The following is a 20,556-nucleotide window of genomic DNA, read 5'->3' as shown; positions in this document are numbered from 1 at the left end:
TAAAGAGAACCAGAGAATCTGAAAAGGAAAAAGTATTTTCATAAATAATTATAATACATGAATTATCAATCGATAAAACTTTTAAAGTACCTACTATACATCAGGTAACATTGGAGATACAAGGAAAATAGCTTCTGCCCTCAAGGAGTTTACATTCTATTAAGATAGCATTTAAATACACATATGCACACATATATTTAGCAGCCTTTCTAGAGTCAGTTTTCTACACATAACTTTTGTTCATAGATTAAGCCCTAGGGACAACAGAGTAGTTATCTCTTCAAAATTCTAGGAATAATCTTGAGAAACGACATAAAACTCTCATTTATGAGTCATTACCAATATTCTTCCAATTAACAGCCATTAACATCCATACTTCATTAGCTTATACTGAAGATGTTTATTGAGTGGTCATGGCACAGTTGATATAAAACATTCCCACCAAATCCTGGCATTCCATGACAAATACATTACAAAGTCATGGGGAAAGTGTGTACTAATTTAAAGCAGTGAAAGAACACTTATGGCAAAGAGATATCTCCCTAGCCCGTGAAGTTTTTTTTTTCTTTTTCTGTTTGTAAAATCCTCATGAAGTTCATTGTGAGTGGGGTACATAAATAGATAGATAGATGATAGATAGATAGATAGATAGATGGATGGATGGATATCTCTCTGCCCAGCTGATGACTCACAAGGTGAAACACTTCCTAGATAAGTCTATCTGCTGATGGGCCAGATATCTGAGCTTCTAATTTGCAACCTCTTCCAACTTCCTTGTGCACATAACTCTCAGAGTTATTCAATTATCTTCCAATGCTTGTGACTATTGCTGCTGGCTCTAGTGGACCTACTGGATCTGGTCACCAATGCATCTCCCAAATTTACAAGATTGCTGGCTGGACACATCCACATTGGACTCTTCATGTGCCTGAGATCAAGAAAGAATAAACACTAGAGACAGATGCAGTCATATTACTCACATCTACCATAATCTTGTAGTATATAAGACAGCTGCCTTTTTCCTCTGCCCTGCAGTTCAAATAATCTGTTCACAACAGCAGAGGAAAAGGAATGAGAGAGGGGAAGTCATCACTTTCTGGTCTCATTAAGTTGTAGTTCAGCACCTCCTTGGTCATCAGTTCCTCTGGTTTTATACCTAAAAAGAAGAATTTATAGTTATATAATCCTAATGTCATCATGGCTAGAAACAACAACTCCTAAATGTTTCATATGGTCACACTGACTGAAATCAGGTGAGGAATATCTCAGCACATGCTTTAAAGACCAAAACCAGGCAAGGAATATTTATGTATACTTCAAGGATTGAAACCAGGCAAGGAATATTTGCACATACTTCAAGGATTGACTCTCAATAGGCAGTCGCACACTATTGCACAATATATATGTGTGTACACTTGAAGTATCTTATATCTTAAGAGAAGGTATAAGCAGCTGGGGGAGTATCACTTAAACCGACTTTTGAAGGAAATTAAGGATTACAAGAGGCAGAAGTGAGGCAGGAGAACATTCCAGGCATCTGGGATACCTTATGCAAAAGCACAAAATACAGAAATGGAACGTTGTCTTTGACATTTTACAAAAGAAATCCATTTTGATTGGATTATAGAGTTCATGAAGGAGAGTGATATATAAGGTAGGCTAAAAGGGCCAAGTTGTGATGAGTTTAAAATGCAAATCAGAGGAATTTGCCCCAGTGAGATTAAGCATAAAGAAGTCTAGTCTAAATGTTACAGGCATTTGAGGAAAAGAATAACTAATAATAAGAAATACAAATGTAAACATCTCTGATGGCTTAAGCTTATATCCAGCAGAATGTCAAAATTATCAAAAAATGAAAATGATACATATTGGAGGATCTGTGAGAAGAGCTATGAATTGATCCAATCATATGGAAAACACTTTGGAATTATAGTCAAAGTGTCACTAAATTGTATATACCCTTTGTCCCAACATTGTTTCAAACTGGAATATATTAAAGGATATTAAATAAGGGGATAAAAGTCCACATATGTAACTGTGTATATAACAGTACTTCTGATAGTAGCAAAAAACTGGAAGGAAGGTGAATGGTCATCATTTGCGCTAAATAAATGATGGTATATAAATGTCAGAATATGACTGTGCTCTAAGAAATTGCTAATATGAAGAATTCAGAGACATTTGGGATGATTTGCATAAACTAATACATAAAAAATAAACAAAATCAGGAACAAACAATTTATACAGCGATCTGAATAATGTATTTGAAAACAACACTGAAAAACTTTAGAACCCTGTTCAAAGCAACAGCCAGTCATGAATGATTGCTTGTCTCTTCACTTTCAGATGAAACTGGGTATGTGTTTGGTACATACTATGATTGATTTTTCTTGATTGTACTTGATTGGTACAATCAAGAGTTTGATTGGGTCATATACACACACACCACAGAGTTAGGAAAAAGGGAAAGTAATAGCAAATGAGGAGATCAAGAAAGGCCTCCTGAAGAAGGTAGTATTTAATCTGAGTCTTTAAGATGAGGTTGAGGTAAGAAGGAAGTGCATCCCAAGCATGAGGGGAAAGACAGTGAAAAGTAACAGAAATAAGAAATGGAGTGTCATGTCATGTATGAGGAACATTAAGAAAGCCAGTTTGTCTAGATTATAGATTTTATGAAAGACAGTAATATACCATACAAGTGGAAACATAGGTTGGGGCAAGTTGTGAAGAGTATTAAAGGGCAAATGAAAGTATTTATATTAGATCCTTAATATTATAGAGAACCATTAGAGTTTATTGCAAAGATATTAATATAGTTAGATCTGCATTTTAGGAAAATTACCTTGCCAGCTGTATAGAGGATAGATTGGAATGGGTAGAAGCAAGGAAATAAATTAGAAAGTTATTTCAACAGTCCTGGCCAGAGGTGACAAGGATCTGAGCTAGGGTGGTGGCTGTCTTGGAAAGAAGAGAACAGAAATGATGGCATGGAAGATGATTGGATATGTGGAATAGATGAATGTGAAGAATCAAGAAATTGGATAACCTCAATAAAGTGGAATGATAGTTTTAGGATAGTGGTGCCCTGGACAGGAATAAAGAAGGTTACAATTAGAACTGGGGAGAAAGATAGCATGTTTTTCTTTGACTATGTTGAGACCTTCAGTTTAAGATATCTAGTAATTAACTGATGATGGGGAATGAAAGAAACAAAAGGAGCATTAATATTTGAAAAGAAAAAAGTATTTGTAAAGGAAGGTGATCACTTTTACAGGTATGTGAATGTGGTAGACTTTACATAGATAGGAAAGAACTGAATTGAGCTTTGAATATTTACTTATTTAGTCCTCCTTGCCTGGTATTAGGTGGTAGGAGATGGGGATTTCATTCTGAGAATAAGGAATGGCATGAGCATGAACAAACCACATTTTAATTTATATTACATGATTTCAATTAAGTCTTCATTGACCTCCCACTTGCTGAATGAAGTTAGAGAAAATCACAAAGTTATGCTGGGCCCAGTACAAATTTATGTTATATAATCTCAACTGGGCTCTCACCAAAGCAAGGCAATCAGGCAAAACTTCCCTACTCAATTCACTCTTTCACTCACAACAAATCTATTACAAATCTTTTTTTTTTTTACCATCTTTACCTTCCTGTATTAACCCTCCCCCCATTTCTCATTTCAGCTCAGACCCTTACTTCATATTTATAGAAAATTAAGACCATCTGCCAAGATTCCCCCCTTATCCTCTCATTCTTGTTCTCATATTATTCAGAAAATGTCCCCTCTGATTTCCTCTTTTAGCCATATCTCACAAAAAGTGACCTTTTTTCTTAAGGTAAAACCCTCTACATATACCTTGATCCCAATCCCATCACCTTTTCAGCATATTGTCTTCCCCTATCATCTCTACTTTTGTCAATTATCATTCTCTCCTTTATGTACCTGCTACTTCTTTATTCCTACAAACATGTCCTTAATTCTTATTTAAAAAAAAAAGTCTTCACTTGAAATTAACATCCCTTTCACTGTTATCCCATCTATATCTTTCCTCCATTTCAGTGCTAAACTTTTTGAGAATACTATCTACAATTGGTGCTTCCTTTCCTTTCTTCTCTCTTCTAAATGTTCTGTTGTCTGGGTTCTGACTTCATTATTCAATTAAAACTCTTTTACCTCTTTATTGCCAATTCTAAGGGTTTCTTCTTGATCCTCATCCTTCTTCTCTCTTCTGCAATTTCTGACACTGTTGATTTCCCTCTTCTGTATATTTTCCTCCCTAGGTTTTTGTGATACTGCTTTCTCATGGCTCTCCTTCTACCTGAATGACCACTCCTTCTTAATCACTTTTGGTGGCTCTTTCTCTGGATCATATCCATGTCTCCAAGGGCCCTCTTTTCTTCTTCCTCTATATTATCCCAAATGATGTTCTCACCAATCATAACAAGTTCAATCATCATCTTCAGGCAGATAATTCTAATCCCTAACCTCTCTCCTTTATTCCAATCTTTTATCACCAATTGCCAATTGACATTCTAGAATTGGATGTTCCATTTATATTTCAAACTCAACATTCCTAAACAGAAATCAGGAAAATTTCCCCTCCCAACTTTTCCTTCTTTCCAAACTTGCCTATTACTGTCAATAAAATATCGGTAGTAACAATTCCTATTACTGTTCCTTATCATCACTTTCCTCTCAGTCACCCAGTTTCTTAATATAAGTATTCTCTCTGACTCCTCACTGGAAAACCTCTCACTCTCACTAACATCAAATCTTGAACAAGCCTTTTCATTTCTACTTTCAAGACTTCTCTCCTTTATGCAAATGTTTTGTATAACTTTACAGGTGCCTTCTCAAGGAGGCTGGGGTGGAGGGGAAGGGAAGGAATTCAAAGTTTTAAAAACAAATGTAAAAAATTATTTTACATGTAACTGGGGAAAGTAAAAATATCAAATATTGAGACATCTCTTCAATATCTCTTCTCTACCCATATGGTCATCCCTCATTGGCTCACAAATGAACTACTGTAATAGCCCAGTGGTTGCTTTCCCTGACTCGTCTCTCCCCACTTCAGTCTATCCTCCACTAAGAAGCCAAAGTACTTCACAACTGAGCCTTTCCTACATTTAAAGTCATCTCACAGGGGCTGTATTTTCTGAATGAAGGAAAATTGCAGTAGCTCAAAAGAAACATGAGATGTGCAAATTTAGAGAATCATATGGACTATTTGTGTCCAACTTCTAGTAGAAGCTTCTGGGCTCATATTAGTCCGGTTAACCAGTCTGACACATTGTACTTTGACTCCAAAATCATTTTTGTTCTCTTCACAAATGAGGAACAACAACCTGTCCTATTACACTTTAGTCCCCTCCACATACTCCTTGATCTAGTGACATTGGCTTTTGTGCTGCATGATCAATTTCCTGACTCCTAGTCTTCTCACTGGCTCTCTCCTACAGCTATAATTCTCTCCTTTCTCGCTTCTGGCTTTTGGCTTCCTTATAGACTTAATTCAAATCTCGCTTCCCCTGAGAACTCTTCACTTCCTTCTTCCTCTCCCTACTGGTGTGTTCCCTCTGAGATTACCTCTCACTTACACTGTATATATCTTATACATTCATAGTTATCTGCATGTTGTCTACCCCCTTAGATTGCAGACTCCTTGAGGGCAGGGACTATCTTTTTCCTCTTTTTTTTGTATCCCCAGTGCTTAGCAGAGTGCTTGGCAGATATTAAATGCTTAATAAATGCTATTTTAATAAATAATAATATTTTAATAAATGCACCATAAGCTGAGATTAAGGTGGAAAAGATGAGAACAAGGGATGTAAAGTAGTCCAATTTGGCTGGGAGATTAAATACATAAAGGAAAGGAATAGATGGTGCTCTGCAGGCAAATTGAAGCTAGATTGGGGAAGTCCTTCAATACCAGTCATGAATTTATATTTTATTCAGTAAGCATTAGGGAGCCATTGAGAGTTTTGTAACAGAAAAGTCTATTAGATTCGAGAAATACATAAGGAAAGTTTGATAGGCAATGGTGCAAAGAATAGATTAAAACAAGAATTGATTAGAATTATGAAGTTTAGTGAGAAGACTATAATCTTAGAAATTTCCCAAGTAGGAGCCACAGAATGAGTGTAAGGTATGCATGATTAACTTTTTAGAGAATAGAAAGAGTTTCATCTCATCCATCCCACAATAATTAAGTGTGGATTTTTCTCCAATATACCTCTACTATCTCTTTCATCCATTATAGTTCAATTCTCTCCCACTCTTGCACCTCTGGCCATTTGTAGGTATGTTGATATTGGCCAATCAGAAAGGTTATAACTAAATTGCACCCTGGACTTCCACTGCAGTTATGCAGGCACACACATGCCTTCTACTCACCCAACTATCTATATTCCCTATTCCCAGAATCATCTCATGTTTTTAAGAGGTATTTCAGCAGTAGATTCTAGAGCAGAGATTAGAGAATAAGACCCTTTTCATTTTTTTTTTTTTGAAGGAGGGGGAGAAAGAGTAAGCAGCACAAGTAGCTATATTGCACAGCATCCTGTACAATGAGTAGCTCAGGATGGACTGCAATAAATCCTACAGATCTTACTACATTACATCTCCCTTCTATCTCAACTTACAACAATCCTATTTCCAAACTCTTCTATTTATACTAAGGGTACCATCATCCTTCCAATAATCCAGGTTCTCAATTTCCTCATTATCCTTGACTCCTGACTCAGCTGAAACTGCTCTTTTCAAAGTTACCAGTGGTCTCTTATATGCTAGATCTAATAACCTTTTCTCAATCTTCATGCTTCTTGAACTCTTGGCAGCATTTGACATTGATGAAAACCTCCTCCTAGGCACTTACCTCTCTTCTGTGAGTAGTTGAAAATAATGTGTCATCTATTTTTAAAAACTGGTCTTAACTCAATTTAAAAACTTGGAAACACATTTTCACTGTTTTAAAAGTATAGAAATGAAGAGTTTCAGTGGCTTTGAAGCCATTTGTTAAAAATACAAATCTACAACATTTTCTTACTAGTTTACAAAAACAAATGATTGATATCAGGAAAGATGGACATTTACTAACCAAATTTCAATTTTAAAAATCTTTGTATTATTGTTGGATAGGTTCACTAAATGCAGCTAATGTCAGCGTGCTTTCTGTTTAGGTCTACATATCTTTCTGAAGTATCCTTTTCAGCAATGTCAGCTATTCAAGCCAAGTTTCAAACTAAACAGAACTTAGAATCAGATCTTTGGATTGCTGCATGATTGAGTATTAATGTTAAGATAATATTTTTTAAAAATTAAGTTATATTGCTTTCATTACAATATCACTAATAATTTTAGTGAATGCAAGATATTTTGTGCCATTAATACAAAATATTTGCAAGGTATATCACCTCTACTCCCTTTTCATTTTGATTTTGTATAAATTTCATCATAGAATTATTAGTACATAAATACATGCATTCCATTTGTGAATGTTTTATTTATGTATATGAATGTATGTATAAATGCTCAAAAATTATTTACTATTGGTGTGAACAATTAAAAAGATCAAAGGTCTAAATGAGCAGAGGTGAAGGACTGGCTGAGCTAAAGGGATTGCAGTGGGAAATAAGAAGAAGGAACAACTGGAAAAAATATCTGGGAGATAGAATCTTCAGCATTTTCAACTTACTGGATAAATTGGAAAAGGGAGAAGGACTTTTTAAAATTACCCCCAATGTTTTACAAATAGTAAGCAGGAAAATGTCAGTATCATCAATAAAAATAGAAAAATTAGGGGACAGATCAGGTTTTGCCAAGAAGATGAGTTTAGTTTTGAATATGTTGAACTTAGAGCTATCCACATCCAAGTAGTGTTATATATCCAACAAAAAGTTGAAATATAGGATTAGAACCCCAGGGAATAATTAGGGGTAGAAATAGATTTGGAAATCATCAGAATGGAGATGATAATTAAAGCCATGGGATTAGATGAGAACATCAAGGGACAGCCCTTAGAGGGAAAAAAAAAAAAAAAAAAAAGGCATTTCAAGGACAAAACCTTGGGGACCATAACATTTAAAAGGTTATAAGAAGATGAATAACCAGTAAAGAAAACTGAAAACGAGACAGAAACACAGGGAAAGAAGCATGAAAGTACAGGGTCACAGAATCTCAGAAAGAAGAGAATAATTAGAAAGAGGGAGAGGTCCAGTGTCGAATGCCACAGAAAGGCCAGGCAAGATGAGGAGTGACAATAGACCATTAGATTTCATAATAAGGAAGTCATTAGTGACCTTGGAGAGGGCTGTCTGAGAGTGGTGAGAACAAAAGCCACATTGCCAAGGGATCTGGGCTGATTGAATGGGTGGTGGTTAACGAGAGGAGCCAGGGAAGCGCTTGTCTTAGGGAAGGAGAGTAATAGGACATTAACTAGAAGGAGTGGCAAGGTGAAAGTCAGAAAATCTCATCTTTTGATTGAAAGATATTTGATGAGGAAAGGTCATAGAGGAGGTAGAAAGGAATGGATTTGAAGGTGGCTTGGTTATTTCTGGCAAAGAGTAGGGTCATCACATCCTGTGATATTGGAGTGAAGGAGGCAGGTTGAGGGAGTTCACATAAAATGGTCTCTGTCAAAGTAGAAAGTAAAGTCATTTGCTGAGAGAGAGGAAGTAGAGTTGTGGATCTGAGATAAGTAGAGGGTTTGTGGAAAAGTCATAGTTATGGGATTAGGGGATCATAGACACAGAAATAGAAAAGACATTAGAGATGATACTGCAATGGAAAGACTGAATTAAGATCTATAAAAGTTAGGTTCAAATCCATTTCTTCCATTTACTACATGGATGACTCAATCAATTGTCAGGTCTTGTCATTTCTATTTCTTTGTCTGTCTCACATTTGTTACTTTCACACAAGATCACCACCCTGATTTAGGCTTTCATTTGTGCTGGTCTGGATTATTGAAATTTTATTCCTATTGGTATTCCTGCCTCTTCCTACACCAATCCATCCTCCACACAGTCAATCTCTGCTCAACAAATTCCATTTGTTTCCTGAATTATTCTAGGAACAAAAAAATTCATCTGTTTCTTATTCTCTTAAAGTGCCTAATTGAGTATAAATTTTATAACATATAACTATTTACTACAGAAGTCTATACTACTCCATGTAAACATATATATTTATAATTTATAAATAAATATACACAAACTGAGAGTGTATGTTTAAAAATTTTTCTGATGGGGACAATGATCAAAAAAGTTTGAAGATCACTAATTCAGAAAAAAGGTTCATTTTACAGATGAGAAAACTGACATAGAAAAAGGGAAGTTACTTAACAAGACCACATAGGTAGTAACTAAAAGCCTTGGAACTCAAGACTTCCGACTCAAAGTCTTGAACATAAAGTGGAAATTGTTTTTTTCTATTATACCACTTCATCAGATAACTAAGAGGATTGTCATGTAGCTGTGAAGTCAAAATTGAAGTTGGATAACTTAAATTTGTAGAGGACCCATTCAACATGATTTCACAGTTTATTTCTTCTAGTAGTGCTCAGCAATTTAAGATTAAGGGCAGAGGAAACAGATGGTAGGAGCTATCCAGGTCTGAGGTTTAACAGGATGGGAATAGTGGAAAGGGAAAGGAAAAGGAAATCTAAGAATGCAGAAGGATGAATTATTAAAGTGGATGATCAAAGAGACAAGACTTCGAAGACAAAAGGAAAGGCAAAAACAGATTGGCCAGGAGAATAAAGAGTCTTAGATAACAGTTTACAATGAGAGAAAGGAGTAAAAGATAGTGAAAAGTAGAAGGACAGAAGATTGTAATCAGAGAGGGAAATTTCAGAGTTCAGGGTTTTGAAGAGGAACAGTGATGGCAAAGTCTAGACCATCTTAGTGGAGAACTGAAGCAAAAAGGATAGAGGGGGTTCTAGAATATTTCCCATGGCCTGGGCCCTTTTGCTAGATCTATCATAATCTACTCCTGTTGCATTTGGATTATTGGATTTAGATCCAGCTGTTCATTTATAGAGGCACAGCTAGAATCCAAAGAAAAGAGTAATGAGTCTCCCAACTAATAAAGGCAGAGTGAGAATTCAAACCCAGATCCTCTGATTAAACCTAATACTCATTTTACTATACCAGCTGCTTCTTTATTAGCATTTAGATCTTTTAATAACTTTGGAAAGAAAGCTAAATCTCAGGATTACTTCCCACCATTCCCCAGTGAAATGGGAGAGATGAGGAGGGCAGGATAAGGCAAATTTCATTTGGAAACTAATAGTCCTTTTATCTACTAGAGGAGGTCTCTAAGGTCAATATCATCTCTCAGTAACAATGATAACTCCTCAGAAACAGGCTGGAATTCCTACAGATTTCCTTTAACCCCTCACTTTCAAACACCAGTATCATCTTCTGTTTGTCTTATGAAAAGATTGAATGAATAGGAGCTGATTTGATAGAAAGTGCAGATTACCATGCAGTTAAGGTTATCAACTCTATCAGGAAGCATGTGGAAAAAAGGGAAATCTATTAGGAGAACACAACTTTCTAGCCCAAGATGGGAGCCACAACTCTAATTTGCTGTTCTAAGAAAGCTCAGTGCCTTTTTTCACTTGGATGGGACCAGAAAACAAAGTCCAGAGCTAATGATTTTCTCTTTCTCTCCCTCTCTCTCCCTTTCTCTCCCTCTCCCTCCCTCCTTCTCTCTTTCTCTCTCTCCCCTATCTCTTTCCTTCTTACCCCTCCCTTCCCCTTCTCCCCCCCCTCTCCTACCCCTCTTTCTTTCCCCTCCCCCTCTTTCTTTCTTTCCCCTCACTCCCCCTTTTTTTTTTTAAATCTCATATGCATCATCAAAAATGATAAATGGAGGAAGAGGGGAATAAGAGATTAAGTTCTACCTTTCCTGTATCTTGGAATTTTGAGGTTTGGATAATGAAAGCAGAAATGAGAGGGGGCTTGGGAGATGAATATATTACAATTGATTTTCCCTTTCTAATCTGGAAATAGCATAGGATTTTGAATATGAAGCCCTGAGTTTAGCAGGCTTTGTCACTTGCTATTTGTGTGACCTTGGATAGTCAGTTAATCAGTATGTCCCACATTTCTTATCTGTAAGATGAAATTTTGATTTATATTAGAGACATCAAATATGCTACATGAGGCCCACAACATTCTTTTTTGATTTTAATGTGTTACTGTATTAATAATAAAAGAAATCTATAAACATGTTTGGTTTTCTAGGTCAATATGGGAGTTATAGGTAACCTCATGTATGGTTTAATGGCCCTATTTTTTAATTAAAGCTTTTAATTTTCAAAACATATGCATAGATAATTTCCAATATTTATCCTTGCAAAACCTTGTATTCCAAAATTTCTTTCCTCTCTTTCCCTAGACGGCAAGTAATTCAATCTATGTTAAACATGTACAATTCTTCTATACATATTTCCACAACTATGCTGAACAAGAAAAATCAGAGCAAAAAAGAAAAAAATGAGAAAGAAAACAAAATGTGAACAAACAACAAAAAAGTACTACATTGTGATCCATACTCAGTCCCCACAGACCTCTCTCTGGGTATAGATGACTCTCTCCATCACAAGACCATTGGAACTGGCCTAAATTACCTCATTGTTGAAAAGAGCCGTGTCCATCAGAATTGATCATCATGTAATCTTGTTACTGTGCACAGTGTTCTCTTGGTTCTACTTGCTTCACTTAGCATCAGTTCATATAAGTCTCTCCAGGCCTCTTTGAAATCATCCTGCTGATCATTTCTTATAGAACAATAATATTTCATAACATTCATATGCCATATCTTATTCAGCCATTCCCCAACTGTAGATATCCACTCAGTTTCCAGTTTCTTGGATGGCCCTATTTCTATCTGATCTTTAAGGTTGATTTCTACCATATTGTCCTCTTCCAAACTATTCATTTTCTCTGCTGAAGCTCTCTTCCTTGCCTGAGGTTTTGGGAATAGCTTTAAATGATAATAGTCAACACAAGCAACTCCTGAATAAATCAATCTCATATTGGAATATTAGACAAATAATCTTCCCATCTCTCCAAAAGGGCAGAAAAGAGAAAAACAAATTTTTGTAAATTCTAAGAGGCTTGTCAACTGCAATGTGAAGCAAGAAATACTGCCTCTTTCCCAGAAGAAGCAGAAAGATTTTGCAAAAGGCCAGCCTCTGTTTTGGCTTGTAGACTCCAAGGAAGAGCAGCTGGCCAAACAGATGCTTCTGACAAGGGGTTCCCTCAAGGATGATGTTTGGCAGAAATGAAGGGAAAGAAAAAGGAAAACCAATCACAGGAGCCACCCAAATGCAAAAACATCTGGGACACAAACTCAGCACTAGAGTAAAGGTCTTGCTTTGTTTATGGGGCCTTTTCAAAACCATAACAAAGTGGCTGAAAGACTGGTGAGGGAAGATTTGGGAAGGTGTTTTGTAAGGGTAGGAAAAATATACCGGAATCCAGTGCTATGCCAAAGTGTAAGACTCCCAGCGACAAATGTGTCCCTCATTTTGGTTCCTGTTATGGTTTCTGAAAGATACTTGGCTCTGTTTGGTCTTCATGAGCATATACTGGTGGACTGGTTAGATGCTGGATGACCTCTTCATGAATCAGACTTCATGGAAGAGAACACTGGACTAAAGACAGATTTTAGAGGTTCGGAAGTTTATAGAAGCATTGGCAGTTGGAGGATAATGAAAAAACACAGAACTTGTCCTAGAAAGACCTAGATTCATATCTAATTTTTTTTTTTTTAAGGAACAAATTTTTAAAATTTAATTTCATTTTTTCAATTAGCCAAAATTTATTTTATCTTTTATTTTAAAGAAAAAAGGAAAAGAAAAAAACAGACCCTTTTATCTAATAAGCATTATCAAACAAAACAAGTTTCCACATTGGCCACAACCAAAAAAACATATGTATCACTATGCATCCATGATCTCTCTGTCAGGAGGTAGGTATACATGTTTCATCATGTATATATCCCTTTTTCTTTCTTTTCTTTTTTTTTTTTTTTTTTATTAGCAAAGTGATCTAAGAAAGAGCTATTTAAGTTTTTTGGTGTCAAAATCAGGTATTTGTTACATAAGTTTGTTTCTCCATGAAATCTTATTCTGATGCCTTATGACCCTGAAGTAACCCCAGGTTCTAGAAGACAATCTAATCACTTCCAGGACAGACCCATATATTGACTAACAGTCTACTGTCTGGGAATCAGACAACCTAAGTTAAAAAAAAGAAAAGAAAAATTAACATGAGAGTTTTGGCTACCAGGAGATGATTTATTTATTTCTTGATCATAGCTACTTAAGAAAACTTTCTAGTAAAAAAGAGAGGCTGGGATCTTGATGACTATAAAGAAATCATACATCTTTGGCATATAAATAGATAGCTGTTGTTATTAATATTCCCCTCCCCCCAATCTTATTTTGATGCCTCATCCTAGGAGTAGAAATAGTATTCCACTTAGAGTCAGGGCACCTGAATTTGTATTCCTCTCAAACACTTCCTAGCTTTGTGAAAATGGACTGAATATTAAATTCTCTTTTCTTATCTGTTAAAAGTCAATGATAAAACTTGCAAAATTTTCCCAAAAAGGTTATGAGGCAAGTGCTTTCTTACTTGTCATTTTAAATAGCCACATAACTATCACAACATTGGAAAAGCTTTAGGTACAAAAGACCCTTGTATACATCTGTTGCCTGAGGACTATCCCAGCTAAATAAACCAGCATTTTGCTCACCACCTAAGAAATTTTTTTGGCCAACAGCAATTCATGAAACATTCTATCTCTGACATTACCTATATGAATTAGACAAATCCGTTTCAGTTTTCTTGCCTGTAAAAAAAAAAATCTATGATCTTGAAAAGGAATGGAGGGACTGCCACTTGTGCAGGAGGAGGAAGTATCTCCTATCTGTTTACTCTTTGGTCCCTTGATATGTTTAAATATTACTTTTAATAATAACGTAGGATTATGGATTTAAAACTGTTAGGGTCTTTAAAAGTCAAGTAAATAGGTATTGAAATGTGCAAAATAGAGACTCAGTCTCCTGCAGTTCCTATAAGCCTTAACCACAGTTTCTGAGGGACTTAAGAGCTTTCATATCTAAGGAGAAAGGGAATGGCTCTGTTTGGTGTGACGACGAGCAGAAAGCAGAGGGTAACTGTCCTAAAGGCACCAGACCCAGACGGTCGGAAGAACAGGACTGGATACGGGAACATTGTTCTTTGAACGATCCTCTCCTGTAACTTAAGAGTTACTAGGTAACATATACCAAGCGCATGTACTGGGTGCTTGGTAAAAGATGGGTTAGATTAAATGGCTTCTGAAGTCGCCTCCAGCTCTAAATACTTACTGTGACCCTAAAACACTTCTTTTTAAAGTTAATAATGAGAAGAAGAGAAGGGACCGTCCCACCTGAGACGGGCCGTGTATTTGCAGAACTATTACTTCGGGGTGGGAAACCTTAGGAGTCTCTAGGTGATTAACTCTTTGGATGCCGAGCTGATTGTGGGTAATTTGAACGTGGGGAGGGGGACGGGACCGCGCAGAGTCCCGGGTCTTCATTGCCCGGTCCGGAGCTTCGCGCTCCTGCCCAGCCCGCCGCCCGCTCGGGTCTGGAGTCAGGAGCATCAGCCGCATCCTCGGGGCCGCTGGGCGGCGCCCCCTCGGGCCGGGCTAGGGGTGGCCAGAGTGGCCGAAACAAAGGGGAGTGAAGCCCCCGAAACTGTTGGAAGGCAGAGGACGCCGGGGCCTAGCAAGTTTTCCGATGGGACGAGTTTACCAACCTGAGTACCGGACAGCCGGAGCCCCACTCCCGACCCGGGAGGGGCCCTTCCCGCACCCCGCTCTAGCCCACGTCCCCGGCCGCTCCCGGGAGGCCAGTTCCTGTGCGCGGCCACAGAGGACGGAGATTCGAGCTGAAGGAGGGGGGGAGAGGAGAAAGGGGGTGGGCACCCAACCACCCAGAGGGGAAACCTGAAAAGAGATTTCACGTGAGGGAGGAGGGAGGGGAGGAAATCCTCCCCCTCCATAGAAAGCCTGTATGTTTTCCCACGGCCTAACTCCTCGCCACGCAAGGTGGGGGGAAGGAGAGGGTCGATCCCAGGAATAATGGCAGTCTCCTCCCCTTTCCCTTTCCCTCCCCTCCCCCTCTCCTCAGCAGGTGCTCCGACTCGCTTCGGGGCCGGAAGAGTTAAAGGCTCCTCAGGCCAGTGTCCAGCCCCGCCCCCTCCCCTTCCCTTTCCCCACCGGGACAGCCATATTCCGGCTGGGCAGCTTGTGGGCGCCAAGCCAAGCGGAGCCGGCCGGGTCGAGCCGACCGGGCCGGGTTGGGCTGAGCCCAGGAACGGGGGGGGGGGGGGGAGAAAAGGGGCGGGAGGGGGCGGAGACAGCTCGAAGCCTCCTCCCCGGATTAAGTGATCCTGCCCGCCCTCTTGGCCCGGGGCTAGCTGGAGAGCTTTGGGAGAAGGCGCGGGAGGGAGCGCAGCGCGGCCGGAGAAAGTTCGGCTCCCGCATTTAGCGCGTATATTCGTTTACTTCTCGGATGCCCGCGAGGTGCGCCGCGGCTCCTCTCTGAGCCAAGAGCCCCTTCCTCTTTCCCAGCTAGTCCGGTCCCAGCGCCCGCCGCCGCCCCCCGAGAAGATGGCGAGGGGGGGAGCCGGGCACCGCCGGGGGGACGCGCCTCTCTGCGCGCTGTCCCTCCTGTGGCCTCTGCTGCTGCTTCTCCGCGGCGGGGCTGGGGCGCCCGAGGCCGGGGCCGAAAGCAGAAGCAGCCGGGGTGATGGGGCCGGCGGCGGCTTCAGCCTACACCCGCCCTACTTCAACCTGGCCGAAGGCACCCGCATCTCGGCGTCTGCCACTTGCGGCGAGGAGGCGCCGGCCGGAGCGCGGGGCCCCCCCAGGCCCACAGAGGACCTTTACTGCAAGCTAGTAGGGGGGCCGGTGGCTGGCGGAGACCCCAACCAGACCATCCAGGTGAGGCGAGTCCGGCGCGGGGCTCAGTTTGGGCTAGTGGGACTCCCGGGCCGGCTACCTGTTTCCGTCTGGGGGGGGGGGCAGATCTCTCCCGGGGGCTGGGCTCTCCTCCCCAGCTTCGGGGTCGGGCTGTGGGCTTGTGTGCAGGCGGGTGGGCGGGGGCGGAGGACCGAGAGCTGTACCTCCCGGAGCCCTGGGGCACGTTCGGCTCACTTGAGCGGAAAGTGATCCCCCTGAGCTGGGCGCCCAGCGGGAGTCGAAAAGCTAGTTGGGTTCTTCGGCCTCCCCGGCTTCTGGGTTCATTAGCATTTTCTTCCCGAGAAGTGGGAAGGAGGGAGGCGGAGAGGGTTAAGTCCGGGACGTGCCGCAGGAACCTGTTGTAGGGAATCTTGGTCGGCCCATCATGGGAACAGATTAAAAGGCCGCGGAGCGCCTTGGCATTCCCCCCAAGTCTCCGAGGCTTCGGGAAAGGCTGCTGCCCCGCTGACGCCGGCCCTTTGGAAGGAGGGGGCCGCTGGTGCTGTCCTTTTAAGTCGAAAGGGGCTGAGCTTGGGGGAAATTCAGAAACCACTTCACTTTCCACCTCGAGCCGGAATGTTGGAGAGTGCTCCAGATTCAGAAGCAGCAAGTGGAGCAGTTATCGCCCTAGTCAAAACGGGCTAACGTGTCCACAGGGACTAAGTTAAACTTCAAAACTTCCCCCGCAGGACTTCGGGATGAGAACTTTGGAGGCCGATTTCTCTCAGCAAACTAGAGACTCTTCCTCTGTCCAAAATCATTCTGGCCTCGGTGGGAGCCAGGGCATAGAGCAGGGGGCCCGAGGAGCCTGGGAACCCTAGTCTGATCCTGGGCAGAGGCTGAGACCGGCTCTCTGGGCTTAGACTGAGGCTTCCTACTCCCTTGCAACACCCGGAGAACGAGGATCTGTCCTGGAAGCTTTGCTCTCCCCGGCATGAAGGGGGGGGGGGGATTTGGGAGTAGGGCCTATTCTATGACACCAGGATCTCTTCTGGAGGGCTCTTTGGCCGAGGATTGTCCTGAAGTTCTCTCTCCTCACACCCTTTCTTTTCTTCCATCATGCTGCTTTTGAGTAGCAAATGAAATGGAAGAATAAAAATGTATCATCCTACTGCTGCCCCCCCCCCATTCTCTTCTGGAAGAGAATAGATAGCTCTGGCATCAGAGAGGGGTAATGGAAGCATTTATCATCTTCAAAGGGCCTAACTCTAGAGAGCTGGATAGAGAGCTGGGTTAGAGGAAGGACTCTTCCTCCTCTGCCTGTTCTGTCTGTCACCTCTCTATGCAAAATGCCTCCCTTCCTTCCCTTGGTCTTCTTAGAATCCTGGCCTCCTTTCCTAGCTCAACTCAATGCTGCTTTCTTCATGAGGCATTTTTTGATTCCTCCTGTTATTTGTATTATTTCCGCAAAACTTCTTAGAAGCACTTTCCTTTTTACTTTTGTTAAGTATTGTGTATATCTTCCTATCTTCTCTTCCAGTAGAGATAGGCTTTTTAACCACAGGCCTGCCTCCTTTTTAATCTCTTTACCCCATTGCCTAACAGTGACTGGTGAATTGAATAGGGGGAGTCCTTGTGGTTAGCTGATAGAGCCAGAATTGGAGTTAGGATAACCTGGGTTACTCAGACACTTACTCTGTGGCCCCTGGGCAAGCCGCTTAGCCTCCTAGAACCTCAATTTCCTTCTTCTGTAAAATGAGAAACTTAGACTAGATGACATCCAAGGCCACTTTGAGCTTTACATCCCAGAGTCCCATGAATTTGCTGCAGTGTGCACAGCAGTATGGTAGGATGTACTGGATTTTAAGTCTCAGGATCTGAGTTCAAATTCACTTCTGCCACTTATCTGTCATAGCTTGAGAAGTTACTCACCTCTGTAAGACTCAGTTTCCTCATCCTATAAAATGGAGTTAGACCGAATGACCTCTGAGGTTTCTTCTACCCCTGAATCCATGGTTCTCTGTCATGGTCCTGTGCAGAGTTGAGTCACTCAAAGATGAACCTCCCCAGCTTTCCCCTTTCTGTTCTTGTTATGATCATCAGGAGGAGGAGCTGTAAGAGAGCTGTAAGCTTTTAATTTTTTTAGCCAAGTGAAAAAATTGAGGCTCATAGAGATTGTGTCTCCACCAGCTAGTCATTTCCCTCACTCTTCTTCTCCTTGACTAAGGATAATGTATTTGATGTTTAAAATCTTTATCATTTCCTAAATATGCCACATGGTATTATCCCAAGTAATAATACTACAATTTAAGATTATTGGATACTGATCAATATAAACATTTAGTCATTCAAAAACATTTAAATACTTATTAAGCTGAGCTCTAAGGATCCAAACAATAAAACGAGAGTTACTGCTCTGAGAGAGTTTACATTCTGTGTTCAATAGCATGTATACAGTTAACAGTTGTGCTGTGAGAAACTAATGAACCCTATGAGAAGATACTGTGGAAGAAACGAAGAGGAGTCCATAAATGTTTCATCTCCTTAGCTTTTCTCTTACTCTTGGGGAGAAACTCTGGGGTTCCTGTCCTTAAAGATAGTAGAAGGAGCCTCATGAAACTATTTGGATATTTAACACCTTGGGAGTGTAAGAAGTTCTGAGGAAAGCAATCCACTGTGGGCTGGGATGGGCAGGGTATATAGTTTCATGGGACAATTGTGGTGTTATTGATTTAGATTGAAAGGCACATCACAGATACTCTGACTCAGTCTCATTTCCTGATTGAGAAAACAAAGCCCAGAGAGGGAAAGTGATTTTGTCTGAGATTACACAGGTAGCAAGTGGCAAAATAGGGATTGAAACCAGAATCTCTGACTCCAATAACCCTGGCTTTTCTCAATATATATTAGTCAATCTTTGTTCTAGGAATTAGTTCTGGGGCTGTTGGAGGAAGGAGCAGCATAAGTGAGGACAGAACTTTTCTTTTCCAACAAAAAGGAAGTCAGGAAAATGAAAATTTTTTTCTTCACTTTTTCTTATCTTTTACTTTAAAAATAATTTTTATTTTTATATCACATTATTTCTGGACACCTGATCCCTCAGTTGTACTGAAGAGAAACAATTAAGTGAAAATAGCTTCTAGTCCCCTCATCTGACAGTATCTACAACATTCTGCTATTGTAGGTCCCAACTTCTTAGAGGAGGAAGCTAGATTTCATTATCTCTTGTCCAGGACCAAGATTTATTATTGCAATTACTGTTCTAATGTGGTTTCCTTTTATTGTTTGTTTAGTTTTTTTTAAAATTCATATTGCTGTCATTGAATATATTATTCTGGTTCTACTTATTTCATTCTGCATTAATTTGTACAAATCCTTGTTTCTTTGAATGCTTCTTATTTATTCTTGCTTGGTTGTTCTTCATTCTCAAAGAGGACCAAAATGACATCACTGTATTAGGGTCAAGGTACATTGTGTCCAGCTGTGGCTAATCAGACCAATAGGAGCTCAGAAGGCTCTACCTCAGTTTGGGTACAAATAGTACATACAAACATTTGGAGTTGAAATATTTCTAAATTTGCATGTCTCATGTTTCTTTTGAGCTGCTGCAATCCTGCTTGCTCATGGAGCAGAGCAATAACATTCTACTAATTAATCTGCAAATTCTTCTTTCTTGGTTATGATTGTGCCTAATATTGTGTAATACAGACCTTCAGGGATGTCAAAGGTTCAGAGAAAAGAGACAGCAGAATTGTCATAATCTACCAGAAAGAATACTGTCTCTGGAGACATAGGATGTGAGTTCAAATCCTGTCTCAATTACTCACCTGTGTGACCCTGGACAACCTTTCTGGAATTATTTCCTCATAAGTAAAATGAGATAATTGAACTAAATGGCCTCTTAAGATCTCTTCCATCTATGGAAGTATGTTTAGCCTATTTCAGAATGCTTGATGTCTTGGAGAGGGGGGTGGAGGGGAGAGAGGGAGAAAAATTTGGCAGGCAGATTTAAGAAAAACATGGAAAGATTTACATGATCTGATACTAAGTAAAGTGAGCAGAATCAATAAATTGTACATACTAACAGCTATGTTGTATGATGATTAACTATGATTGATTTACCTACTCTCAGCAATGATTTAAGACAATTCCAAAAAATTCATGAGGAAAAATGCTGTTCACATCCAGAGAAAGAATTATAGAGTCTGAATCAGATCAAAGCATACCATTTTCACATAATAATAATATTAAATGGGAAAAAAATAAGTGCTATTGGCTCAGGAAAAAAATCTTTCCAGCTTTAAATCTATGATCTAGTGAACAGCTTGGAATAGTCAAGAAGGGTTTCCTAGAGGCAGTAAGTAGCCTTTGAAATATAATTGGGATTCATATCAGAACTATGGGAGCAAAGACATGAAGTTGGTTTAAGTATTCTCCAATTTACAGGCTTTTTATCTAGTCCTTTCCTGCCTCAAAAAAGGAGCCATGTAAATGTTTTGTTTATCTATTAGATTTTTCTGTCATTACTCTCCTTAGGGTAATGTGGGGAGTTCTGGATTAAAATGTAGGTACAATTAATG

General features: G+C 40.0%; 1 protein-coding gene and 1 long non-coding RNA gene across 2 annotated transcripts in view; one reads left to right on the top strand and one right to left on the bottom strand.

Annotated features, from left to right (window-relative positions):
* Positions 1 to 376: 376 nt before the first annotated feature.
* LOC141555697 (uncharacterized) lies at positions 377 to 15,163 on the bottom strand. Its single transcript, XR_012486296.1, has 2 exons — positions 14,830 to 15,163; positions 377 to 1,156 (listed from the first exon to the last, which is right to left on the bottom strand). It is a non-coding gene; the product is annotated as an uncharacterized LOC141555697 (long non-coding RNA).
* Positions 15,164 to 15,482: 319 nt separating this feature from the next.
* Positions 15,483 to 20,556, top strand: part of LAMA5 (laminin subunit alpha 5) — a 114,806-nt gene continuing 109,732 nt past the window's right edge. The window contains exon 1 of the mRNA XM_074288767.1: positions 15,483 to 16,018. Coding sequence (XP_074144868.1) covers positions 15,686 to 16,018 — 333 coding nt within the window. The 5' untranslated portion in view covers positions 15,483 to 15,685. The remainder of the gene's footprint in view (positions 16,019 to 20,556) is intronic.

Source organism: Sminthopsis crassicaudata, chromosome 2 (assembly GCF_048593235.1).
Source record: "Sminthopsis crassicaudata isolate SCR6 chromosome 2, ASM4859323v1, whole genome shotgun sequence".
NCBI lineage: Eukaryota > Metazoa > Chordata > Mammalia > Dasyuromorphia > Dasyuridae > Sminthopsis > Sminthopsis crassicaudata.
The sequence above is the reverse complement of the archived record's forward strand: the minus strand, read 5'-3'. Positions and strand labels throughout refer to the sequence as shown.